The sequence below is a fragment of the Porites lutea genome, chromosome 9 (genome assembly GCF_958299795.1).
Source record: "Porites lutea chromosome 9, jaPorLute2.1, whole genome shotgun sequence".
NCBI classification, from domain to species: Eukaryota; Metazoa; Cnidaria; class Anthozoa; order Scleractinia; family Poritidae; genus Porites; species Porites lutea.
Genome location: NC_133209.1, coordinates 3,745,034 through 3,772,749, shown reverse-complemented (window position 1 = coordinate 3,772,749; position 27,716 = coordinate 3,745,034). Strand labels below are relative to the sequence as shown.

Genomic DNA, 27,716 nt, shown 5'->3' with positions numbered 1-27,716 from the left:
CAGTCTTTTAGCGAATCAACCACAAGTTGCTCAGCCTGGTGTGAACAAGACTGAACGCTGAGTACCATGAAGTGGTTGTACGTAGCCTTTACATTGTACGTGAAGTTTGCTGCGTCCGGAAATCCAGAGGGTAAGACAAATTTGTATCACGTTTTTTTGATCTCTACTTTCTAGTTTAAGGTGACTCGACCCAGTTTTTTGGGGGGGGTACCATCCTACTTTGAAGCTCTCTGGTAACCCCACCTTTACGTTTATCGTAAGTCTAACACATAGAATGGATAACATATAGATCAATCTACAATATAACATAAAATTTTTGGCGATCGGAGTAAATGTCACGTGGTTATAATGCCACGCCCCTTTGAGGTCTGAGTCGAAAATCTGCTGTTGCAGGCATTTTTTCGTGAAAATCTCTCGGCTACATATAGTGCGCATTAGTGCCTTGCGCTGAACAGAGTTTCACCAAAATCGCAAAGACCCAATTCGAGAAATTCAGCGGTTTCCAAATTTAGGTCATAATTTATGCGAAAATGATAAGCAAACTTTACACGGATTATATCTAATAAACTATGAGATTCATCTCTTTATTTTGAGAATCCTTATAACAGATGGGTCCTTGCAAGTCAGCAAAACGCTTTAGGGCCTTGTAAATGCGCGCGATTTCGAGCAAAGCAAACACATAGAAATTATAGTTTTCGCTATTTGTTGACGTTTGTCAGCGTTTAAGAGTCTTTCTCACGAAAAAAGCATTTTCTTAAAAATTCGTAGTTTTTTTTCCTTCAAATTTTTTCAGGGCCACAATTGATTAACTAACTACCCGGACTCTGAATTTCGTGGTCATTGAAAAACTGTGACATTATCTTCTATAAGCCCAAACTTGAGTAAACATTGAAGATTTTTAGCGTTTTGGCTGAGTTTGTGCTTTGGGAGTTGTCTATTGTTTCTAGTCTGTCATTATACAGCATTCTTGTTCAGCACGCGTGCAATGACCGCGCTTGGCTGACTTCCGAATGCTCACCGAGAAAGACTCTTAAACGCTGATAAACGTCAACAAATAGCGAAAACTATAATTTCTGTGTTTGCTTTGCTCGAAATCGCGCGCATTTACAAGGCCCTAAAGCGTTTTGCTGACTTTCAAGGACCCATCTGTTATAACGATGCCCAAAATAAAGGGATAAGTCTCATAGTTTTTTAGATATAATCCGTGTAAAGTTTGCTTATCATTTTCGCATAAATTATGACCTAAATTTGGAAACCGCTGAATTTCTCGAATTGGGTCTTTGCGATTTTGGTGAAACTCTGTTCAGCGCAAGGCACTAATGCGCGCTATGTGTAGCCGAGAGATTTTCACGAAAAAATGCCTGCAACAGCAGATTTTCGACTCAGACCTCAAAGGGGCGTGGCATTATAACCACGTGACATTTACTCCGATCGCCAAAAATTTTATGTTATATTGTAGATTGATCTATATGTTATCCATTCTATGTGTTAGACTTACGATAAAAGTAAAGGTGGAGATACCAGAGAGCTTCAAAGTAGGATGGTACCCCCCCAAAAAAACTGGGTCGAGTCACCTTAAGACTACGTAAAAGATCTAGACATCCAGAAAGAGCGCGAAGCGGCTAAATCATAACACCCCTCTGTAACAGACCCAGTGGAATCGACATCTACCGGTTTTGCGGAAGAAAAAAAAGTATTTCGGTTAATTTTCTCGAATTTTCCATAGTGCTTTTTCTCAGTATCTGCTATCGTCAATTATCTAAATTTCCATGACAGGAAGCCATGCCTTAATTCAGACAGGAATGTAGAACTTGTATATAGAGAATTGCAACGTAACTAAAGTTAGTAAGTTTCTTCCTTTTATTTTAGTGAATCATTCCCAGTGCCCAGCAAAAAAAAAACAAAGAAAAACAAAAACAAAACGAAACAACGAACAAACAAACAACAACAATATCAAGTAAAACTTCAAAAGAGTCTTGCAATAAACAAAGGAATCTTTCTCCTGAAAGTTCAGCCCCTTCTGTCTTGTGTTTTAATCTTTTTTTGCTTTTTTTTGTAATCGATGTTGAGTTTTTCCTTGCATCAAACATACAAAAAATAAGCCGGGTATGTAAAAACACGCCCGACAGTGACCGGGGAAGCAAAGAAATAGCCGGGTAGAAACAAAATATTCGCCATGTAGACTAATCTTTTACAGTAGTATGCCTATGGACGAAACATCCAGCACTGGGACGGGTGTATAGAGGGGAAATGTATATCCAGCTATTTCCAAATCGTAATTTCGCTTATCTCCGGAAATAAATTGGGACCGGAAAGGTTCTGATGGGTGACGTCATGTTGGTGTTTGAGCTGGTTTATTTATTCAGAACTTTATTGTTTTCATTGTAGAGAATGAGGGTGTGTATGATCCAGACCTGTATGAAGGTGACATGATTTTGACGTCTGATCAACGCATGGCGGCAGAATTGGGACTGGATGTGGACAATCCACTAGGAAGAGGCGCGACTGTAGGCAGACAGTGGCCTGGCGGCGACTTGGCCTACGTCATCGACTCAAGTCTATGTACGTTTGAATTCGCAGTTTCTTTAAACAAATATGTCTTACGACACGATGCCTTATGACACGATTGCGGTGCTTTAGGGCACACTGCTTTAAACAAAAGCCTAAGCGTGCCAAATATACGCATATCCGTGACATTGTAACATGGAAATCGTGACGTGTCATGACACGCGTGCCCGTGCATTCACCTTATTCCCTGAAATCTCGTGGAGGGTTAAATATTCCTAATTTAGCATAGCACCGCGATTTTTCTGAAGGAAATGTACCGTGTAGATTGCTATTCCATTTATTTGTTTATTCGTAAGTGTTTTGAAGCAGAAAATTTCCACCAAAATCCGGATCGATCTAGGTGGCTGGCCAATGGTTGGCTAGCGCGGGACTTCATTTTGTAGGTCTGGTGCGTGTCGACATCGGCAGTCTTAGTGAGATTCCTTAGTAATTGAAAAGGTGATTTTTGGAAGTTGGTTGAATCCAGAGACAATATAAGGGCTTTCCCCCGGAAAAATAAAACTGTCCCACTCCAAAATAAAGAGGTATCCGTAAGGCCGGTTTCAAACGTCATGCTACTGCCTTGCTTAAGTCCAATTTAATTCGATGAATTGATTTCGGCACGGAAGAAGCACCACGTTTGAATCAGGCCTATTGGCTAATAAGTGAGTGCCCGTGAATAGGGGAAAGAGTGTACAAAGGACAAGACTTAACAACTTCTGCTACAATTGAATTAGTCCTGTTTTTTTTTTTTAATAGCGGGGCTCCCACGCGCGCGAAGCGCGCGTGGGACAAAGCCCCATACCCATAGATTATGGTCAACCTCTTTTCCTTTGGTTGTCACGTGATTGACCGAGCGTACGTACGTACGTACGTACGTACGCGTCTACGGATTGTACGGGTGGGGTAGGGGAGACTATCAAAAGGAAGGGAGGGGTGTCTCAGGCGTGTCTTGCCAAGTCCACATCTTTTAAATTGGACATTCACAATATGGTCAATTGACAGCTGTCAAAACAGGATAGCCACTGACCAGTATCCCATGACCATATCGCGCGCTCATGTGTCAAGTCATTGAGGTGACGTGATTTATTTGGAAGCTGTCCGCTGACCAGTTAATTATTTTACTAGATCGCGATCAATGTTCAGTCTCATACTTTCTAGCTAGTTTGGGGTCGGAGCACAGGAAAACTGATACACGTCAATGTTGGTAAGGTATCCGCTGACCAGTATCACTTGACTGTATCACGGGCTCAGGTGTCGACCCATCGAGTTCAAGTGTTTTTTTGAAGTTATCCGCTGACAAGGTACTGGTTTTCAAATGATCGCAGGGTCAAGTTTAATTTTTTTTAAATTCATATGAAATATGTTGTGTTTATGTGCCGCACAATTAAAATTTTGATTTCAAACTGACCTCGGACGCGAAAATTCAGCCAGCTGCTACAGACAGGGAAGTTGCTTTTGACTTTTCTCGCCATGTTCACGCGTTTGTCACGCTCTACGTCCAGTTTTTATGCTCTGATTGGTCAAAATTTGACAGGTGAGTTCATGCGGAAAATTTATGCGGCATCTTGAATCTTGTTTACTTTGACAGCTGAAGCTGACAGAGTTTTGTGTCAACTTGTGATGTTTTTAACTTTCTTTTTCCACTGGATGTACAAAATGAAATTCAGCTGCTATGAGGAGTCTTCTGTTATTCATGGCTAGTTTGTTTATTGGGTTTTTGGTTGAGTCAAAGTCGGAAATCCGATTTCGGATGGCATCGTTTTTGTTTTCATCTTGCTTAATGCGTAAGAGGGTTGCAAAGTCTGAAGCGATACTGGCCTTACTTGATACCTGTCAGGAGCTGCATCTCGAGTGGTAAGCCTAAGTAATTATTGTATTTGATGTTTGTTTTTTATTCCTAATTTAATGAAGTCGAGCGTAGTTTATGCGGCTATTTACGCACGTTTGTAAGATTTGAGACAATGATCTGACCGACTATCAGGTTTGTTATATGCTTACAGATCTTTAAAAAGCCTTTAGACATTTTCTCACCGCAAATAGAAAGAAAACGTTTCAAAGAGTATTTAGTTATAATTCTGGCTGTAAAAGAAAGGTTTGAGCGATTTTCTTGCCGCGAGTTCGTCTTTGAAAAAAGCAAACACCGCGAAGCCGGCGGAGTAAAACATAAACTTCAGCTTTAAGCTCGAAGACTCAGGAGTTTTAGAGACACTTTAAAACTTGTCTTCCTGAATGAACATTGTCGTCTCTGTATATGTTTCACCGAATTATATTTCTTTTATTGATTGTTAGTACTCTCTCTTGTAATTTTAATCGTTGTGCCGATTGTCTTCAGTCGTTCAGTAAACAACGCTTCCCGGAGTACTCAAAATGCCGCGCGTTAAACCGTTTTAAAATAAAAAATAAACATAATAAATTCTTTATTATGTTGGAGCGTAACTCTGTTAATGTTCATTCAAACACTCGCCACTGCTAGCACTGTATAAGTCAGAACCGGCTCGCCGTTTAGATGATTTTGAAAATTTTTTCAACGGTTTACGGCTAAAGCCCACGCGTGCTTCGATCGTCCTGAATAGCAATTTTTATCGCAATATTGTGAAATACTGCATTCTGTTGTCCGAGGTCTGTATGATAAAAACAGTGCCTCATAGTACTGTTTCACCTCGGATGTGACGTATAAATGTTATAAAAGGTTGGTTTACACGCACCCAGATTTGTTGGCAAGATTTTGTAAAATAAACTTGTCGAACGCAAAAAATTCGGCCGGAATTTTTTTCCAGGCCTAATTAATCTACGGTGATCAAGAGCCATTATGGCTCTTAATAAAGTGATCGAAGGTGATTGCCAGCTTTTTATGAGGCTATCAACTCGATGTGAGATTTGGTTCACTCTTGGGCTGTTTGCAAATTATTTTTTGTAAAATCGCTTAGCCTTTCCCTGAAAAATCACACGAATGTGCTCTAAAGTTAACTGAATTGTGGAATACAAGTTTATTGTTTGATTTAAATTATAAATTTATTAAGCCTCGCTTTTAGCCGTGGCTAAATCTATATATTATATATTCCATTCAGCTAAGGAGGGCGAAGCCGTAAACGCCATCATAGCAGCAATGAGGGAATGGATAAGCAAAACTTGCATCCGCTTCAAGAGAAGAACAAACGAGACGGCTTACGTTAATTTTAAGCTTGGCTCAGGGTAAATACGTATTATACGTTGTATCGCATTCAGCAATTTTACGTTGTATCGCATTCAGTAATTTTATAGTCATTGTAATAATATTCTTAATGCGCGGTTGTAATGGCTTTTGCTTCATCGTCATGTAGCTGTTCATCTCATGTTGGACGACTTGGCAGGCGCCAAGATATCAACCTCGCCCAAGGCTGCTGGAGCCGCGGAATTGTTGCTCATGAAATCGGTGAGTGTAGAAAAACATGGACGACATAGTCGAAAACTGTAAAAACTATGTGTTTAGAACATGAGGCATAAAGGCAAAGTTTTCAAAACTTTATAAGACACGAATGACTTTAAACATCTGCAGAAAATCTACTTATCAGGGGTACCCAACGACGGGTTTCCTCCTAAATGCTTTGAAAACACTTTTTACGCTATCCAGAGTACTTTTAGATCTCTAGAAGTGTATTGTAAGTGGCGCTAAAAAATTTGTAACTGTTCTGTCATCCCAGGGCAACTATGTTGGAGCCTATAAGAATAAGATTTACAGCTCTGTCCTACTTTGAGACAACATTTACCTACGTGTATTTACGTTTACCTCGGCAAACAAAATTTGTAAACAAACATTTTATTACTGATCTCTCTGTTCGCCTTATTTAAACCTAGAAATACCTGCAAATAGCGCCTGAGCGGTCACAAAAAACGCACAACTGGGTATGAGTATAAAGATTATCCTAAATTGAGCATAATTTTTAATTGCTTATCAGCAAATGAAAAAATTCATTCGCGTTGCTTCGGTTCAGTGTTCCGCAAAACAAAATTATGTTATCGAGTAGAAATTAAGAAACCAGATTATAAACAGAATATTTAGGCAATAATTTATTTTAAAAACATCAATTCTTATACATAATTTTACGATCATACTGCAAAGATACAAGGAACATTTCAAGTGTACCAGATCGGTGAAGATCGAGTGGCCTGTTGCGTACTTTTCGGTATAACTACAGGTCGCAGTCAAAAATCAAATCAGAGTTGAAGAAACTCATGCCTTTACCACTTTCCAAGTGTCGTGTATTCTTTTCGTAAGCCATACACGACTCCCAGAACAATACCAGATCGATCGGCTAAGCTTCTGTATGTCCAAAGACTCTTGAGAATGTCCTGTTGCCAGACGAAATTTCCTAAACGCCTTTCTGAATGGACACTAAAAAAAACTATCGCAATGAGCATGAAAAAAAGAAAAGTCCGCTGCCCAGCACTCCGCTTTTTTCTAGGCCCCATACTCTCTTGTTTTCTCCGTCTAAGATCATTTTATTTTTACGCCAGTACTGACCGAGATCAATCTGGCAAATATCGCGAGAGCTGTTGGTATTCTCTGCGATTTTTATCATTTAGAATCGAAAGCAATGGCAACCTCGCACAATTCACAGTCTTTGCATCAATGCAACGCGCGCGAGTAATGCTTGGGAACCGTTTAATGCCATTATCAGGACAAATTGTCAATTTATTTGGCCAGTGAAAGTGTACATTTGACAGAGTCTGGGATCACTTGACTTGTATGTGGACATTTCATACAAATTCTCTCTTGCATGGGTTTATGTTTCTCATGCACACAAATAACTATGGTACACTTGCGTAAACGATGTGGTACTTTTTACAGAGATTCAGTGCTGATGAATGCCCGCATGTTAAATAATATCATAAGTCATGATCACTTTCATAATTCTCATGCACATCATCCTTAATAAGATTGCTTAATGAGATTGCTCCTGGGTTCGAATTAACTCCAACCAAAAGGAGATTGAGTACATCTCAGATCCAATATCAGAGCAGGTGTTGAAATTTCAGTCCCGCCCTACCATCCCTGACATTTTACGAGCGTCCTTCCCCGAACTTCGCGAGGTTCTTCGATACACGTATTTCTAATAATAAAATATAAATTCCAGCGGGCAAATGCGATCGCTGTACTTGTATGCTGTGCATGTGCCGAATGATGTGGATTCAAGTTTGATCGTTTGCTTCCAGGGCACGCATTAGGATTCTATCACGAACAGTCACGGCCTGACAGGGATAATTACGTCACTATCTTGTGGGACAACATCAAAACAGGTAAGTTGGAACAAAATAGCATATCATATAGTTTACATTATGTGATTTAGTCGAGTGAATTTCTTTATAAAAATATAATATTTATACTTCTTCCAAAAAGGCAACGTTTGCAGCTCTGCATCAGTCATAATTAATGTGTATTCTAATTAAATTTATTGAAATAGAAATAGAACACTTTTATGTGATCCTAGCATTGGTACATCAACAGTAGGGCAGGGCCTTTTTTCTTTTCCCGTGAATTCAACGTATTATTTAGGAAATTTTGCTGTAATTACATCAATTCTCATGTTTAACAAGCCGACCTAGTCTACTTCCCTTTTCTTGTCCTAGTCTATTACTATACTTTATCTAATTATTTAAACTCATTGAGCCTTGGTACGTCCCGAGGTTTCAAATTATTACCAAGCTTCCTTTCTATCGAAGTGATTTGAGTCTTTTGAGCTACCGTTATGAGGTGTTACATACTGTTGACTGAATTAATGATACTTTATGTTTTAAGTTAATAGATTATTTTATATTTAATACGTTTAATCGAAGTATAATAATCTTTAGGTAAGAGTCATAATTTCAAAAAGTACAACCGTGGAACAATAGATTCTTTGGGAAGTCCATATGACTATGGAAGCGTGATGCATTATGGGAGCAAAGCTTTCAGCAAAAATGGAAAACCTACGATCGTCGCCAAGCCGGATCCTCAGGTATGAAGTCATTCGAACTTTTAGCTGTGGAACAAAATCAGTCAGTTTTTTTTTCACGGCCTTCAGACTAACTAACCATCACTGATTAAGAATTATTAAACGTGCTCCATGTCAGTTTTATTGCATTCGTAGTATATAATAAACGAATGCTAGGTTTAATTTTTCGAATTTTAATTTGTCGAAGGAAGAAGGGAGACGTTGCTTTATTATTGCATTAGTGACAAGAATGAGAGAGAGCAGAAAAATCTGCGAAGCAATCTTAACTGGTCGATTTTTGCCCGAAACAGGACGATCACAAAGCAACGAACCTTGAAACACGAAACAAACTAAACGGATCGAAATCCACCAATCACGATTCACAAACCATGACCTTTTGACCTAGTGCAAGTAAACATGTGTTTTCTAAGAGGTCCGCTAAGATGATTGACGGAACAGAAAATGCAAAATTCGTTCGAAGTTTGCAAAGCGCACAGCGCGATACAACGAATTTCGCTAAAAATGAGACCGCTCCCTTCATACATGTAAGATAATCCACGACAGTCTCGTATTCTAGATCCCACGCTGTGGATTCCGGTTTCCAGCTACGGGATTTCGGATTCCTTGTCAATGGAACTTGGATACCGCATTCCAATCGTAAGCGGAGTTCCGGATTCCAAGAGCGGAAATCCGGAATCCAAAGCCCAAGATTTCCGATTTCACAGGCCAAAATTCTCCGAATTCCAGAAGCCGGATTACATGACCGCTCCGTCTATGCAAAAAACTGCCCTGAAATATGTAGTCCTTAACAGCGGAACACGCAAACTTTGTCCGATAGCTATTAATTTTGGAACAATGTAAAACCCCAGTTTCATCAGTTTTTTTGCCATTATACAGTAGTGTACTGCGGAAAGGTTGCAATCTGGTTTTTGATCATGATGTTTTGAATTTTTTTAACAGGTTACCATTGGTCAGCGGCGGGGTATCAGTTCAAAAGACGCGGAGCAAATGAACCTCCTCTACAAATCACAGTGCGGTAAGATAGACAAAATAAGGACTTTATTTTAACACGATAAGAACACCAACATCACTGGTTGGGTCGCGCATACAACAGTTGCGAGAAAAATAAGAATTACTAAAAACAAATTTACAATTAGAAATTAAAAACTATTAAGAATATTTGTAACCGATATGTATGTTTTTAGTTGCAGCTAAAATAGGTTCGAAATTCATGTTATCAGGTGTCAAATTCTGTAAGACAGCGTTTAAATTCTTTCAAGGTTTTGCCGTTATTCCCTTGTTCGTTAAACTGTTCCATGCGATTGCTCCTTTAAACATATGGAGTTTCTGATAAAATTCGTTTGTGGTCTTGGAAGAATGATGTCCTTGTTTCGTCTACGGCCTAAATTCCTCTGTAAAAACAAATCTTTAAATTCCGTCACGGTGTAACCTTGGTGGTGGTGGAGGCGGCGGTGACGGAGGTAAGTGGCATTAGAGACCTTAAGATATCGAGGTTTGGTCATTCATTACTGTAAACGACAAATTGCGGTTTGTGGTTAACGGAGAAATTGTCTTCAAAATTACGATTTTTGAATAGATCGATAGTTAATAAGCAAAAGAGTTCCCAAAAGTCGTATTTCAAACGTGGGAAGAGGTTGTAAAAAGATGTTTTGGTTATCCGCTGATTGATCTGAAAACTACTCCTACCCATGATAATTGGCCACTGCGAACAAACATCTTGCCCAGCGAAGAAGGTTTTAACCAAACATGGTTTCAAAAAAATATTCCTCAAGAGCTTCTAAAATATCTGAAGCAGCAAACTCTTTCGCCTGTCCCGCTTCCTCCAGCTAGGCAAGAAATACAGGGAAACATGGATGATGTGCTTTCTCGAAACGATCTTCGAGCCGATGAAAAAGCTTTTACAGAAAATTAAATAGAAGAACACGATCGGAAGAAATAATCAGCAGTGTTCCAGACTTTATACCACTACATGAGAAATTTCTGCAATTTGATTGGCTTAGGGCAGTGGTATTTCAGCTTAATTTGAAATACCTACATGTGAAAATTACAAACCTTTAGCGGGTAGTAGTATAAACAAATAATAGCATGATTTGTACGTGAAATTTGGCATAAATACCACTCGTGATATTTCAAAATTGTCACAAATTTCACTCGCCTAACGGCTCGTGAAATTACCTATAACATTTTCGAAATATCACTCATGGTATTTATGCCAAATATCACTCCAAATCATGCTATTACCTATACTAACATCAAGCACACAAGATTCTTTGACAGCAACGACAGCACGCATTCTCCACTCCCCTCAACCCCTTCAACGTAACGCCTGAATTAACAGAAGCGGTAATCTCTCAAAAACCTGAAATAGAAAGCTTCATCCCATCACCACCCTTAAATCCTGCTTTCCTGACCCCTTCCCCCACAGTATAAACCACACCACAACAAGGCCTGAAGCGCAAAAGGCGTCGGATTCAATTTTTAAATTATTTGGATGATCATAATGCTCATGGCAAACAGCTGAGGAAACGAAGTCGGCATAAGAAATTTCGAGTCAAATCTTACTCGTACTCCATGGGCGAAGAAGATGAGGATTAATTCTTCATTCCTTTCAAATCGCGTTGTATATCTCGTGTCTGGTTTTATAACTAGCAATTATTAGTCGCATGTTTCAATGGATCCTTGTTAAGTTATTAATTGTTTTTATAATAATACGTCAAGGTTCTCCCTTGGGTTTTTTTACTGTAGAGCTAATTTGTATTCAACGGTGAGCTTGTGACCTCGCATAACTAACTGACTGACGGCGTGTGAAACTACAAGATTTAGGGTTAGGTTGAGGTTAGGGTTAAGGTTTAACGAAAGCCATGGTGATAAAAAGTGAACAGATTTTTCCAAAAAAGCGAACTCCGACAAATTGTTTCCTAGCAAAGTGATTGCAAGAAAGATAGCGCTTTCAAAAACTGCCCGCTTTTATTTTGAACACTTAACAGATTCTACATGAGCCAATCAAGGTTAAAAGAGACCGGGCAAGTCTGGGCAAGCCTATTGTGCATATTGTGTAAAGGAGACGCTCATCAATAAACCTATACCGAATTAGTACGCAGGAAGGCACCCGGAAGGCACTAAATTAGTATGCAAGAAGACACTTGTACATCTCAATAAAGGGAAGGCACGCGGAAGGCAGTGGGAAGGCACCAACGGGGCTTAATTCTGACCCTCTACCACTACTCACAGTTTCCCAAATCAACCCTATCCCTCAGCGGGGGGGGAAAGATACTTCCCATATATTCTCTTAAATGAAATCCACACGATGAGTCACAACTTGCAAAGCGATCAGCAAGGGTCTGGCCAGCGGATTTGTGTACTGATCATGCGCATTACGTCAAAAACTATAGATCAACAGTCTTGAGAAAAAACAAAAACATGGCAGTCGAAGGCGGGACTGTTTCTCACTATTATATTTTGGTAATTCGCAAATTTATTGATTTTATGTCGCTTTTCAGACATAGTGTGTGGTTTTCTTTTTCTGTTAAACATTTTCCCTTTGCAGAGTTTGGAATATGCAACATATAGCTCCGTATAGCTAGCAGTGTTTTGCTGCAAACCTTAGGAAAGTTAAAGTCGCTTCAAGGTACAGAGCTTTCAGTAGTACTTGTGATTTGTTTTAGGATCGTTTTGAATTTAACTTTGGGTTCAAGGTGTTGACTGATCGAAATAAACGAAGTGAAATGTTATGGACATATAAGATATATATGCAAGAAAAACAAAGATGCATGATATGATTTTTTTCAATTCTTTAAGCATTTCTGATTTCCTTTGTAGGTTCGCTTCTTGCTTCTAAAAAGTTTAAAAATATTTACTGTGGGAAAAATACTGTAATTATCCGCTGACCACCACGCTGGGTGACCGCTTTGCAGGTTGTGAGAACATCGTTTCTCGGTCCCAGACCTCGTCTTTTCCCCCCCCTCCTCGCTGCTATCCCTCTTTCTCACGTCGTGTCCATGCCGGTGACATCATTGAATTTTTATTTCCTGTCAGTATGGTGATGTAATCACCTTAGTCTTGGACTTCAGGCAACGCGTTGTAGCTTTTGCGTGTCGCATGGTTGGGGAAGACACGGTATTTTTCTTCAAAAAAAATGCAATTAAGTGACAGAAGTTAAAATCAAGTGGAGTTACTTGGGTGATTCTACCAACTTGTATTTCCCGTTTTGCTTTCTGTTCAATTCCTTTACTTTGTATTTCTACTTCGCTTTTTTTTTCATGTCTTGACCTGATGGGGATTATCCTAAGAGTATTTAAGGGGATAAGCTTACACCAAACCTGGCGATGGACTTTTACTTTGTCTTGTTTGCCGTTAAAATAGGGCTTAGCTGCAGAGACAACACCAGTTTCTGCCCACACTTGAAGATCTTTTGCCGCCTTGTCAGCGACGTGAGAGCAAGATGCAGAAAGACCTGCGAACAATGCTAAGCACACGGAAAAGGTGGCAAGTTAGTATTCACTTTAGACTACATTAATTAAAATTCTTATCTGCAATTTCTCTGACTACAGTTTTTCCAATGAGTGATCAATCAGTGAATCCAATTAGTGGCCTTAAAAAATGGATTGAGCATAGAATACGACTTTTTAAATTTGCTTCTGTGTAGCCTGAGAAAACAGCCGACTTTTGGTGACGCTACCACTGGTTTCCCCGCCTAATGAAGTCTGAGAAACGAGCGCAGAAATTCCATACTGATGACGCGTCACTACCCAGATCTGGCTGGTGACGCGTCATCAGTATGGAATTTCTGCATTCGTTTCTCAGACGTCATTTGGCGGAGAAACCAGTGGTAGCGTCACCAAAAGTCGGCTGTTTTCTCAGGCTAGCTTTTATGAAGCCTCAATGCTCCCAGAAACCAACCCTCTGTTTCGTTCATCGAATGAATCTGTAATAATCCATTTTTAATGGACACCAAGGTTTTTTTATATTGCGCCAGCTACTTCAGCCTCGACCGAGAGAAGCAAAAGTACGTACTTGCATCTCTATGTTAGTAAGGAAAATTCACATGCCAATTTTTCCCCAATGGTACAGGCTTATTCCGACTGGTTTCTTTACCTAACATGTCGTCATAAAAAGTTAAGGTTAAGTGGCGTTACAGGGGTAATTCTACCAACTTGTATTTACCGCCTTGCTTTCTGTTCATTTCCTTTCCTTTGTATTTCTACTTCGTTTTTTTTTTTTCATGTCTTGACCTGATGGGGGTTATCCTAAGAGTATTCCAGGGGATAAGTTTACACCAAAACTGGCGTTGGTTTTTTACTTTCTCTTGTTTGCTATTAAAATAGGAGTTAGCTGCAAAGACAGGACAATGTTTACGTATTGCAGTTAAGCAACAAAAGATAAATTAGGCGCTTATCTTTCACGGAAATCTCTTTGACTTGGTATTTAGTTCAATAAATGTGCGTATTTGATTTCTTGCAGATCATTTGCCTCTGGAAACAAAACTGAGTGACTTTTAAAAAGAAGTTTTATTTATCTGAGAATGAATAAATAAAAGAGCATTTAAAATTGTTCAGGAGATTTTCTTTGTGCATTTTTGTCCCCAATTCGACACTTTAGGAACGAGAAGGAGACTGGTGTCGAAACGTGTCCCAAATAGGCTATTTCCGATTTGCCTCAAGCCTCTGTTTCAAAGCGAGGTTAAGTGTGAAGCCATTGATATGAAAATGATTTTTAATTATGATGCAACTAAAACTCATTTACACAACAAAGGTTTCGCACTTAGCCTCATTTTGAAAGTGAGATTTTTTGGAACTCGGAAATGGTTTCTGGGATCGTTACTGAGCATGCGTCCGTCAGCTATTGGCCTAATCTCGTACCCAGATCTCCCACGTGTAAACAGAGTGAGATCTGGGTACGAGATTACTATTGGCCAAGTTTTTCCCTGTCCCTTATAACAGTCCCAGAAGTTATTGCCACAAAAAAAAAAGACTCGTCCCACTTAAGTGAATGAAGGCATGTGTCAACAGCTATTTTCCCGTAAAAATGATGGTGGTGGTCAATAATGTGAACTGTTTATAATGAAGCACAACATACCAAAATGAATATTATAAACTGCAAAAAATTACACTTCAGAAAACGCAAATATTATACAAATTAGGTCCGTGACCTTACAGCTCCACAAAGTCTCTTTAAGAAAAAATGGGCACACTTTTTAGCAAGACTTATTTTACTTAAAGCCGCTACAAAACTGTGCTTAACAACTTTGAAATATCTCGTTTATTTTGAAAATAAACGGGTTTTCCGACTAGTACCCAGTCTCCGAACACAAGTGTATCATTATAACATGCTTTTCAGTTAAAAAAACTTGACATTGCCAAGCGCAGAAATGACATACCTAACGGCCTTAAAATTATGAAACTAGTAGAGAAATTTAGGAAACAAGAAAAAGTATGCCCATTTTAGTTCAAAGCTTTTCTGGGCGTGGCGAGTCACGTGACCTCATTTGCAGGTTTGGTGTAGGCCAAATAGACAAAAACTAGCATTGTATGTGTCTGACAAGTTTTCAACCTGCTGCTGCTAATGCAATTCGAAAGATAGACCACATCCTCACTTTTCGACTTAACAACTGGGGACCCATGCCTTAATTAACTTGAGCAGTTTCTTTCTGGTTTCTAAAGTAGCAAATTAGTACTTTTCGCTTGGAAATACATCGACACTCAAGTAAGGTGCATTTATTTTTACATCTTCCTTTGTAACCAAAATGTCAGTATATTCGTCATGATTAAAATCTGAATCGTTGGATAACGCAATTCTAGAGCTCTGATTGGCTTAGCCATCATGGTATATGAGCCATTATGCCATGTTCTCCAATATGGTAACTGTACGCGTCTGCTCAAAATTAAAAACAAGCTGAAACTGACTGGTTGTTCTTACAAATAAAGTCGGGAGGAATTCTCGATATTTTGTGGGCGTTTTTAATAAAACAATTATTCCTCTCGCGCTTGTTGGAAATTAAATGATTATAGCTAGCCAACTCATATCCAACGCACACTCGTGGAATAATTGTTGATTAACATATAGTGTACTAAATCATGGGTTAACCCCTTTGAAAAAATCCAATTTTCTCGACTATCTGAAATCGAATATTTTTCTACAGTAGGTTTTTATCTACGCAGAACATTATTTCTATGTCAGCAATCAGTAAAATAAACAATCGAGAAATTTCAAACTTTTGACCTTAATCAAATGATTTTTGTCCAAAGAAAACGTAGCAAGAAGATATTGCTATGGCTATTTTGCCATTAAACAAAAAATTAAGGAATTTCAAATTTTTTACCTAAATGATCCACTGCTGCCGACTACCCAATAAAGTCAATTTTTTTTATAGTCTAGAAAGGTTTTTATCTATGAAGAGAATTATATCTATGCCTATTTAGCAATCGGTAAAATAGGCGATCGAGAAATTTCAAATTTTTGACCTAAATCATGGGTTAACCCCTTTGAAAAAATCCAATATCGTCGACTATCTAAAACCCAGTGAAAATCGATGTTTATATAATTTAATTTAGTCTCGGAAGGGATGGTATCTAGTATACAGAACATATAAAAGCGTCATTTCTATGCCTGTTTAGCAATAAAATAAACAATCGAGAACTTTTTGTATAGCCTAGAAAAGCTTTTTGTCTAAACAAAACATAACAAAAAGTTTTATCTATGACTATTTTGCCATAATACAAACAATGAGGAAATTTCGAATAAATCATAGGTTGACCCCTTTAAATAAATCCCTCATACAGCCAAAATACCAACTAGCACATCAGTACCTTTGCAGTTGTCAACGGAACCGACACAATTAAATGAAAACTTTTTAATAAGGATTTATCTTGATAACAAATAACTAGGACCTCCAAGAGACTTTCAAGGGTGGCAAACCTTTGAACTCGTTCACGTGTTGCCTGTTTCTCGCATTTCTTGCGCGACTGCCCTGGGAGCGAGATCACCTTTAACAGCAAAACACAAACTGAGTCCTTGCTTCTGCATTCATTTTATTTTACTGCGTTCTTCCTGATGTTAGTGTATCTTTGACGAACTTTTCCAAAAATTTACTGGTGGGAAAGGGAGATAGCGAGGAAGAACATGATCTTATAGAGTCATACACTGTAAACTGCTGTTAATCTCCGCTTTTGTTCACTGTGTTCTAAAGATTTATTCGTTGTCAATGGACGTTAATGCGGAAAGTTTAAGCTGGTCAAATTTCAACAAGGCTCGATTATATTTGGCACAATTTCTATTGTTTCCTTTATAAGGAAACCACTGCAGTACCTACAAAAATATTCAGCCTGAATCTGAATTTGATACAGTGACATTTTAAAATGGTTTTGTATTTATCGAAAGATGCATACTAATGTGTTCATTTACTTTTTTAAGTTGAGTTTTGGTAAAATGTATCAATGTCGTTTATTGGATGTTAACTAAACTTTAAATCAGGCAATATTTTCAGTTCAACTGTTTAGTTATCTCACGATTGCAAATCGTGTGATCTTTTTTCTTCACACATAGGACGATAATCGTGTGAATTTATGTTGAATAAGGAAAAATACCTTAAAATGAGGCTAAATCTTAGTGTCAGTAGATTGTATGTTATAAAACATATTAAATGTTTGAAATCTTGTTCAAACGATTCGTGACACAAATAACCACCATGAGGTTCTCGGTTGGAAAGCTGAATAAACTTTCGTGCACTATTCACTTAAAGTGTTACGCAAAAATTATCATCTTCTGTAAGACTAGTGCTTTTTCTAAACCGGAGCACTTGTCAACTGGTAAGAATAAAACGTTTATTGTTCAAAAATGCCAATAAATCGGCGTTTAACCGTGATTAAACGATTTTAAAGTTATTGTTTCGTTCTTCGAGGATAGTTCAATTTCAGGGTTTATTTGTGTCAATAACAACTAAACAAACTAAAGCGATTTTACTCGCGAACAGAAGAAAATATCTATATACGTACACAGGCTAGTTAAAAAAGTGAAATAATAAATGAGATATGACCTGGGGACTCCAGCAGCTTGTTCAGGTCCTTTTACTGGAAACAAATTATGAACTGTTCTTATTGGGAGAAGGGTTAATTGAAATACTTTTAGATCAAAGAAATTTCTCCGTTTTACCTTTTGGGACCGTCCTGGTCACTGTCAAGCACAGTTTACGACTTAATTTTAAGTAATCTATCTTTCTGGAAGTCAAGTAGTATTCTGAAATTAAGGTCAAAGTAGTTGGGGAAAGTGAAATCAGACTCAAAATTTATCAAGTTTTATCTGGATGGAGCATATGTTCAAAAATACACACAAATTTGTTTTCTTATGCCAATCTAATATGCCTAACTTTTAAACAATAATCACAAACATCAAATAGACAACTCAAACATTTGCACACGTAAGGCGTCATTGCCTTTCCAATAAATGCTCTAGTCCTTCAGCGAATAAACCACATATTGCTTCCACCTTTGAAGAAACATCGAACACGATGAAGTGGCTGTACGTTTTTGCATTGTACGTAGCCTTTGCTGCCGCATCCGAAACACCTGACGGTAACTATTATAATAACTTCTCTGATTACCTGTTAATTTAAGGCTTTAGATTGTGTAATTGGCACCCAGAAAGAACACAGAGCGTTTATAAATGAGAGTATTCTACTAACCTGATTATCTCATTATATTGTGTGCACCTATCAGCTTTTTAGGCAGGATTTCATGCTCCGTCTTCATGCTTCATGCTTTTTTTTGTTTTGCGTTGTAGAGAATGAGGGTGTGTATAATCCAGACCTGTATGAAGGTGACATGATTTTGACGCCTGATCAACGCATGGCGGCAGAAATGGGACTGGATGTAGACAATCCCTTGGGAAGAGGCTTGAGTGAAAACAGAAAGTGGCCTGACGGCAAGTTGGTTTATTCCATCGACCCAAGTCTAGGTACGTCTGAATTCTTGTTTCTTTACAGAAATATACTTCTATCAATATTAAAGTTGATATATCACGTTTTTTTGAAAGAGATGTGCTGGGTCATTAGTTTTTCCATTATATAAAATTGATCTGGGGCAAAAAAATTTCCATTCAAGTGTGGCGGAACGAACAATGAAGCGAAGAACCGACTGCAGTTTAATCTTAAACTATTAATTTGTAAAATAGAAAAAGAGGTAATTGATTATTCAGAACAGTGCAGTCCTATAGATAGCCGCTACAATTAAAAAATCTGGAAAAAAAAAAGAAAAAAAAAGACGGTATGAATGCAAAAGTAATATCATCATTATCATATGTCCTTTTGTTTCTGAGGCCATTCAACTGTAACGAATGTTTCAATCTGTAGTTGGTCATTTTCTAAAGAAGTCAGGCCCTTTACGGTGAGGATGTATTGGAATGGAAAACCATATTCATCAGCCTTTCTTAAATAAAACTTTTTGTCTACAAAAACTTGGCCGACTAGATCCACTATTTTCCTGGCGATTATTCCGATTAAGCGCTCAGTATTTCATGTAGTCGCCATCTTTAATTTTAAGTAAAGGCAAAGCCGGAAGGACTGGGGGAATTAGAAAGCTCCATCAGAAGAGTGGGTATCACGCGTCTACCACCATAAGCGAGTTCCAGTGCTCCCCTCCACTCCCCTACCCCCCCCCCCCAAAAAAAAAAAAAAAAAAAAAAAAGTAACTCCCGAAATCTGGCTTAACGACAATGAAAGAAACAAAATTTGTTGATAATATATACTGCTTGGATTTTAGATGGCACGCTAAGGATTCCTTGTCAGTAAAACTTGGATTCCGGATTCTAAGCAAAAATTTCCAGTATTTTGGAATCCTGATTACCTTACACGGGGCGATACCGCAGTTACATTAATCATGTTTTTTCTTTGTCTATATTCTATTCAGCTCAAGATTCCAGAGCCATGGACGCCATTAGAGCAGGAATGCAGGAATGGACGAGTTCGACTTGCATTGGCTTCAAGAGGAGAACAGATGAGAAGGATTATGTGTATTTTAAACCTGGCTCAGGGTAATTACGTGGTATCGCACTAGTGAAACCGACCTGGGGACCCGGGGGAGGGGAGGGGGGATCTCGTAGATAAGCCGCTATACCGGCATTTAATCCCCAATTGGTCTGTAATTGTGTGAAGATTTTAATCGCTTGCGTCTTAACTACAGTAAAGTTTTATGCCCAGTTTTAAAAGACATGAGTTCAAATATCGACTCGAATTTCCCCTGCGTATACTTCGCTTTTGACACAAGGAAGGTCAGCCTCGTACCCATTAGTTTTCCTGCCGCCCAGCGTAAACAACCACCATCAAAATTTTTCCCACCAACACATTTAATTACTTTATATGTTAATCTTTTTGGTTGTTTTTGTCAGTCAAAAGAGAGTAATATTATTTGCGGTTGTAATGGGTGAAAGTCATACACTTTGTACGTGAAACCTGGTATTTGCTTCGTCTTCCTTGCAGTTGCTCATCTTATGTTGGAAAAACTGGTTACCGTCAGGATATAAACCTCGCCCGTGGGTGCTGGTACCGGGGAGTTGTTGCTCATGAAATCGGTAAGTGTAGAAAATAACTAAATAAATGAATAATTAATGAAATAATGTCGACAACCTCACAGACTAAATCAAAGTCCTGCGAGAACAAAGCTTTTATAGCTTCGAATAATCTTCTCAATTCTCAGTGTAGGTGTGTTTTCCCACGTTTAAAATACCTAGCACAGCCGAGTGTTAAATAAATTTAAACTTAATTTTAAGAAAACTAGAGCTGTGAGTTTATAGATCTGCTTTGAAACTTGTTTTGAAAAATGGGTTCATTTTTGCTACAATCTTTTTTGGGCAAAAAGTTGGAGATAAATTTCTTGCATTTCTATATTGGAAGTTTAAACATAAGTAATAAACCGTTTCCGAGTTGCCCAAAGCCTCTGTTTCAAGGCGAGGCTAAGTGCGAAACCATTGATACGAAATTTTTTTTTATTCTTATGCAAACAAAACTCATTTTCAGAAACAAAGATTTTGCACCTAGCCGTGTTTTGAACGGGGGAGTTTTTGGAACTCGGAAATGGATTCTTTAGTTTGTGCATTGCACATGAATTATTCATGATTCTTTAGCTGCCTATGAAATGGGCCGTTTCCGAGTTGCCTCAAGTCTCTGTTTCAAAGCGAGGCTAAGTGCAAAGTCATGGATATGAAAATGATTTTTTACTCTCTTTAAAACTCATTTTCACATGAGAAAGGTTTTAGTACTTAGCCTCGTCTCGAAACGAGAGTTTTTGGAACTCGGAATTGGCCTGTTCTGACTGTTTCCATTTCATCGTTTTTTTTATCTCCTCAGGGCACGCATTGGGATTCTATCACGAACAGTCACGTCCTGACAGGGATAATTACGTCACTATTATGTGGGACAACATCATTGAAGGTCAATTGTGCATGCGAAAAAGCTGAAATGGCTTAGCCTTTTTCCCATTCCTCATTTTGGTCTGTTCGGTAGAGAGCTTGTAGCCTATACGGGGGGTACCTGTTTTAGACCTCAGGTTCATGAAAGGGTAGGGATTTCTCTAGTTGAAGTGCATGAAAGGATAGGGAAATCCGTCAATTCGGTCCGCAAAAATGTCTTCAATAAAGGGGTAAGAAATATATTTCAAGGGGCAAAGTTCTACCCCTGACGCTAGGTAAGAGAAAGGTGTCGATTTGTCAATAGAAGGCATATCAAAAACGTTATATAAAAGGGTAAGGGGTTAGACCTTGAGGTGAAGCCTCCCAGGAAAGAGAAAGCCTTGTTGAGCACCTCCGGAGTGTGTGAATTGATTTTACTTCAGTTTTATGAAGGAACTAAAAATATTTAACTGTCTCATCAAAGTGTTTAACAACCTTAATAGGATACAAGTTTAATTTCCATACGTACCACCGAGGAACAACTGACTCGCTGGGAACTAAGTATGATTACGGAAGTGTGATGCATTATGGGAGCAGAGCTTTTAGCAAAAATGGAAAACCTACGATCGTCGCCAAGAAATCTGGGGTAGGTTGTAATTCCTTTACACATGTAAATAGCCATGCATGATCACTACAGCAATTAGCAGGTCAGTATAAGTCGTTAAAAAACATTATTTCAATTCACTAAGCAGATTCTCGGTGCCATGTTGAATGGTTTGGGTTGATACACTTATTTTAATGACATTGATATCAATATTTTACCCTGTTATTCAACTTTTCGTCTTGTAGTCAATCGCTGTCATGCTGACCTCTTGTAACATGTCTTACGCTCAGCAGTCATGTTGTAGGGGCGTTTCCCTCTGTGTTCCATTAACTATCTTGATAACTCTAATACAGACTGGACAAAGATACTTCGGTAACTTTGATGCACCATAACTCAACCATAATTATGATCATCCCAAAGAAATCCACCTGAAATTAATCTTGTGATCAAAACCTGGTCTGATTAGCATCAGGATTCACATGAAACCTATTTAAAAACGTCATTATGAAGGAAATTAAAAATAAGTGATTTTTCTTAGTTGAAACGCATGACTGTATTACAAATAGTTATGTGAAGAGACAACCTCATACATGTAAATATCAAAGAAAAGAAGCAAACATTAGTATTCATCGTCCCAATGTTTTCCCTTTCTTCTTGTTTTTAGGTTGTAATCGGTCAGCGGAGAGGTATTAGTGCAGTAGACGCAGAACAAATGAACCGCCTTTACAAGTGTGGTGGAGCCGGAGGCGTTGGTAGGTGGCATCAAGCTTGCAGCATTTTAGTTGAAGATGGACATGAAGGACGAAGGAGGCTGGGGCGGGGGGCGTTGGCAGGGCGGAGGGTAGGGAGCACTTCCCCCTTGGAAATTACTAAAGTGCTCTGCGTGATACTGCCTGAGAAAAGTTGTGGAAGAAGATATCACTTTGGGTAAATAAATCTGTTAAAAATGACCGCCTTTGGTGACTGCTTTGGTGGCTCCTTTCACATATCGAGCCTAAAAATGACAGGAATCGATGAGAAAAACACAATCATGAGGCCATGTTTAACAGAGGAAACTAAACTCTGGCCAAGTCCATCTGCGAAACAGCGCCGATCTCCTTGTTCTGGGCGTCCACCTGTGTACCCAGAGTTTAGTACGCGCCATGGTTGGTCTGTTTGAAATGCCATTGTCGATTTGCCTATTCGAAACACACTTCCGGTAACTCGTTGAGCCCGTTGGGTGCCCAGAACAAGGATATCGGCACTGCTTTGCCGACGTTACTCACCGAGGTTGAATTACGTCTGCGATGCCGGCTAACTAACCATAACTTCAAGATAATCGTACTTTCCTCCTTTAATAGGAAGTACATGCGTGGACAAGAGCCGATGGTGCAAATATTGGACAAGACATTGCAGTAACCAAAAATACGTAATCGATAACTGCAAGAGGACCTGCAATCGATGCTGATCAAAGAGGTGACATACAGTTTGTGGCCCTTTTCTGTTGTCAAAGCTTACTTCAATTAAAATTATAGGGTGCTATACTCTTACCTGCGTCTACATGTATCTCCGACTTTCATGTAAGCTTTGCATAATTTATGAACATGCTGACGAATACAAATGAGCGTAAAGGTAACCTCAATATACTAAGTTTGCTTACCCTCAAAAACGGTACGAAAAACAAGTAACAAAGGAGTCTAACAGTTTTCATAACATTCCACTTTAATAACTATAGTTGGGGGAAATAGATGACTTGGACACAACATAATTGTCGGCGTGCCGTTCTTTCAACCCTTTCTCTTTTTCCTTTTCGTTTTGCATTAATTACTTCTTTTTTGTTCAGGTTCCCTTTCTTATTTAATCTTTTACTTAATCTTTTGCAGGCCATTTGCTGCTGGAAATTAAACATACTTTCAAGAAGTTCTTGTTGAGCATTTTTGAGTAGGCTTTTCACATGACTTTGACCGTGTATTCACGCTGTCTTAAATAAATGATACTAAAGTAAAAAACAAATTCCGTCTCATCTGTTAGTTACCTGAGCTGTACTTTCGATTCATGGGCCGAGATAGGAAGGAAGCAGAATTCACACTGTAACCCAACACGATGCTCTATAAATTTCTCATACTTTGTTATGTTTAGCCAACTTTTTACCCAGACAAAAGAATTGAACGTAAACATACCTCGAAACCAGTTGCTTCGTCCAGAGTATTTTTACACTGCTGCTCACCTCCTGGTGTTATTTATTCTGTTTCGTCAGTTTATTTCTTGATACATTCCTGAATACTTCCGTTCTTGTCTATTAAGCTGCTACAGCTGCTTCTCCCAGTGTTACTTGCGGTGTTGAACATCTTTGTTATCAGCTTGTTCCATTTACTGGTGTCTTTTTATCCCCTAAAAACCAAAGAATACTTGACGGCCTCCACTTTGAAATATTTACCTTTTTCGGCGGTTTGACCAACCGAATTAGAAAAAACTTGCACAGTTGAACAGATGGAATGATAGGTTAATTCGGTATTAAAACTTGAATAAAATACAAAAATAAGTGTCACTGTCTTCATCTGCAAGAAGCATCATGAACTCTCTTATTTTCTCGGTGTTTCAACTGGTGATGAATCACTGTTTCTCATTTTTGATACCGTAAAATTCCGACAATAAGCCCCGAGGCTTATATTCTTCAAAGGCCCTTTTTGAGGGCCTATTTTTGGAAGAGCTTATATTCGGAGGGGCCTATCTATGGAGGGAAATTTACATTTCAAAATCGATTGGGCTAGCCTTATAGTTGGAGGGAAATTTACCGTTTTCGCTCTCTTTTACTATGTATTTGAGGGAAAATTTCCAAGTATAAGTCCCCAGGGGGCTTATATTTCTGGGGGCGATTTAACGGAAGGTTTTTGCGTTACGAGTTTGGGGGGCTTATATTTGGAGGGGCTTATACATGAAGGGGAATATTTTCGGAATTCTACGGTATTGCAGAATGTTAGCAGCCACGTTACTCTTTCACCGGGATCCACTATTCCAGTCAATTCTATATTTAATTATACTACTATATAGGGCATTTACAGAATTATGTTAAATATAAATAAAAGAATAAAGGATAATACGTAATCGTTTATAGGCTAAGAAGAGGTATTGTTCAATGGACATATGTGTGCAGTGTCCTTAAATATATTAAAGGGTAAACATTTGAGTGGCACAGTTTATCCCAAATTTTGAATCAGACAATTTAAAAGACGTCTTACCTAAATATGGAGATTCTCTTGTTCTAAAACATTGACTTTAACTCACTTTACTAGCAAATCTTTTTTGTAATTGGTATCCTCGATGCTGGAGTCAAGACCCCAGGAGGATACGCAGGATTTCAAGTGACGGGGATGATCGAGTGGCCGGGGGCAAAAATCAAAACCCAAACAAATTCCTAGGGTTTTCAACAAAACCAAACAAAACATCCCTGGACAAAAATTATCCCCACAAAAAAAAAATCGCATGCCGAATTTCCGAGCCCTCTGGATTCTTACAACACTCGAGACACTCACAAACATATTTTGTTTCATCAATAACATTACGCAGAATGACTGTAACTTCAGATTGTTTTGAATATACAAAAAAAAAAAAAGAAAAAACCCTACGTAAATCAAGCCACCCAAAAACATACTTTACCAAATTTTCCAACCCCAAAAAATCCTGTTATCAAAAATTTCAAATTAAAAATTACATTTTTGGATCATCCCTGTCACTTAAAGAAATCAAGGAATACATCCGGAATGCAACGTTAAACAGCTTCATTTCAGGGTATTTATCTTATGTTTAAGATATATTAGAATATATATTTGTTTCAGCATATTCCCAACTAATATGTGATATCTTAAATATGTAAAAATTCCAATTATAGATTTTGCCATTTTGTTATTTTAGTTCTTGAGGCTGCCAACTTGAATGTTTATCAATAACTATGAAACTGCCAGAAACAATGACAGCTGATATTACATATAGTCTTAATGGTTTTTGTTCCATATTGCAAATATTCAGTGAAAATCTATTCTAGGTTTGCATGATGATACAGTCGATATTGACGGTGGTTTGTTTTAATAAAAATGAATTAAGAATGGTCGGTTTTTGGATACATCGTTTCTTTTCTCAACGTAAAATCCTAATGAACCGGATTTTTTACTTATCTTTGATTTTAGTAAAGAAACGCACTGTAAATTAACTGGCCAGGCAAGTACAGACAAGTAACTAATAATAGACTTAATGACGGTTGTTTGTTGAAGACTAATTTTAGATGGTCAGTATGACGAACAAAAGTATGGCTGAGGGCTTAGGGGAGTCAGATACTTAACCAGTGGCTGCCAGTGGGCATGCGCACTAATACACGTACTCCTCTAGGTAATTAGGGAGCTTAAGAAACGACGACGGCCACGGCAACGAGAATGGCAAAAAAGCAACACGTTTAGATTTTTAAAACAACAACTTTGCACGCACGCTTTTTTTGTACATTTCTTTGCCGTCGTTGCACGCCTATGACGTGAAAGTGCCCCACGTTTTGTCGAGGACGGGAACACAAGACAACAACTTTCTCTTTCTTTTCCAGAACTTTGATACAGTCCTTGGGAGAGGGGCACATCTAGAAAGACTAATATTGCGCCCCTTGATTAGTAAAATTGTATATTTATGACAAAGAAAGATAGATACAGTATAGATATTAATAATACTTAGGACAGCAATATTAGTACTGAGCGGCATACTAACTTGTCAATATACATTTAAATTCTGTTTTCGAAGATTTTTGACGGATGGACGAAGGAATCGTAGTTACTAAAACAAGGAATGACCTACAATGACCTACAATGATCTACAATGACCTACAATGAGCTACTATGACCGAACGTGTAATCCCTGTAAGGAGCTAAAATGAAGATTTTAGAAAAAGACAGAAAAAAAAGATCAGGGGACGTGTGTCGTAGTTACTAAAACAAGGAATAACCTACAATGACCTACAATGACCTACAATGATCTACGATGAGCTACTACGAGCTACAATGAGCTGCTAGGAGCTAAAATGAGTTAAAATAAGCCCTGCAATGAGCTACAAAATGACAGACAATGATGTTTGTCGTGTGTCACGCTTGGACGTGACACTAGGCTTATAGTATTAAATTGCCAAGCACATTTTGAAAAGGCAAAACAAAAATTGTGCCTGATCTCAGGTAACTTGATAAAGTTGAAAATAGATTATTGCAATCGTGTTTTTACCGGTATAGCACTATTATACCCTGTATTGACGGAAGTCATGCAGGCACTCCCTTATTTGGCCTAGATGGGTATGGGCCGCTGAGCAGGATATGGATTCTACTATTTAGCGTTACAAACAGGGCATCCTGTTGGACCGAAAGCCATTTAAAGGGTCTTATGATGTCTTATACAGGCCAGGGTACTTAAAAAAAAATGAACAATTTTTCTTTTGAACAGGGTCAGAATTTGAAGGCCTCCTTTGTACATCTCTATCCTTACGTCCCTTGAAGATCCCCCCGGATCGACTGTTGGGGTGACTGTGTTTGTTCAATTTGTTTGAAAAAAAGACAAGACAAAATAAAACTAATGCGAAAGGTTGCAAGGGATGGTTTTATTACACTGTGAATTTATCTCAAAGCGTAAATAATTAGAGATGCTGTCATCGTTAAATGGGCTGTCATGCAGTAGACTAAACGCGTTACGTTTACGCACACATGTCCCCTGATCTTTTTTTTTTTTGTCTTTTTCTAAAATCTTCATTTTAGCTCATTACAGGGATTACACGTTCGGTCATAGTAGCTCATTGTAGGTCATTGTAGATCATTGTAGGTCATTGTAGGTCATTGCAGATCATTGTAGGTCATTATAGGTCATTGTAGATCATTGTAAGTCATTGTAGGTCATTCCTTGTTTTAGTAACTACGACGAAGGAATGTTGTTCCAAAACGATTTACTTGTCCTTGAAGAAAATCTCCTTAGGTTTGTGCGGAAAGATTCAATAACTAGATTATCTGATAATGCACTACGAGCATAATACGTATGCTGCTTGTTTATGTTGCTTGCTTGTCTCTTAGGGCCTGTTTACATGGAGGTGGGGGACCCCAGGTAGGTGAGGTAACCCGCTTAGGTGGGGTAACCCGTTTGTCCATATAATCTCTCATTTTAATTTGATCACGTTTACATGATTGGTGGGGTGACCCACCATAATTTACCTCACCTACCTGGGG

The 27,716-nt window shown here is 38.5% G+C and overlaps 2 protein-coding genes across 2 annotated transcripts; both read left to right on the top strand.

The window, feature by feature from the left end:
- LOC140948162 (zinc metalloproteinase nas-15-like) lies at positions 1-14,020 on the top strand. Its single transcript, XM_073397385.1, has 9 exons — positions 1-130; positions 2,389-2,562; positions 5,619-5,742; positions 5,871-5,962; positions 7,744-7,827; positions 8,380-8,525; positions 9,462-9,538; positions 9,954-9,982; positions 13,983-14,020. Exons 1-9 carry the CDS (start codon positions 67-69, stop codon positions 14,018-14,020), a joined length of 828 nt encoding a protein of 275 aa, XP_073253486.1. The 5' UTR covers positions 1-66.
- Positions 14,021-17,863: 3,843 nt separating this feature from the next.
- Positions 17,864-23,487, top strand: LOC140947308 (zinc metalloproteinase nas-15-like). Its single transcript, XM_073396371.1, has 9 exons — positions 17,864-18,088; positions 18,297-18,470; positions 19,421-19,544; positions 19,990-20,081; positions 20,857-20,940; positions 21,401-21,543; positions 22,166-22,253; positions 22,842-22,956; positions 23,364-23,487. The coding sequence occupies exons 1-8, from the start codon at positions 18,025-18,027 to the stop codon at positions 22,946-22,948; spliced, it is 876 nt and encodes a 291-aa protein (XP_073252472.1). The 5' UTR covers positions 17,864-18,024; the 3' UTR covers positions 22,949-22,956; positions 23,364-23,487.
- The last annotated feature ends 4,229 nt before the right edge of the window (positions 23,488-27,716 follow it).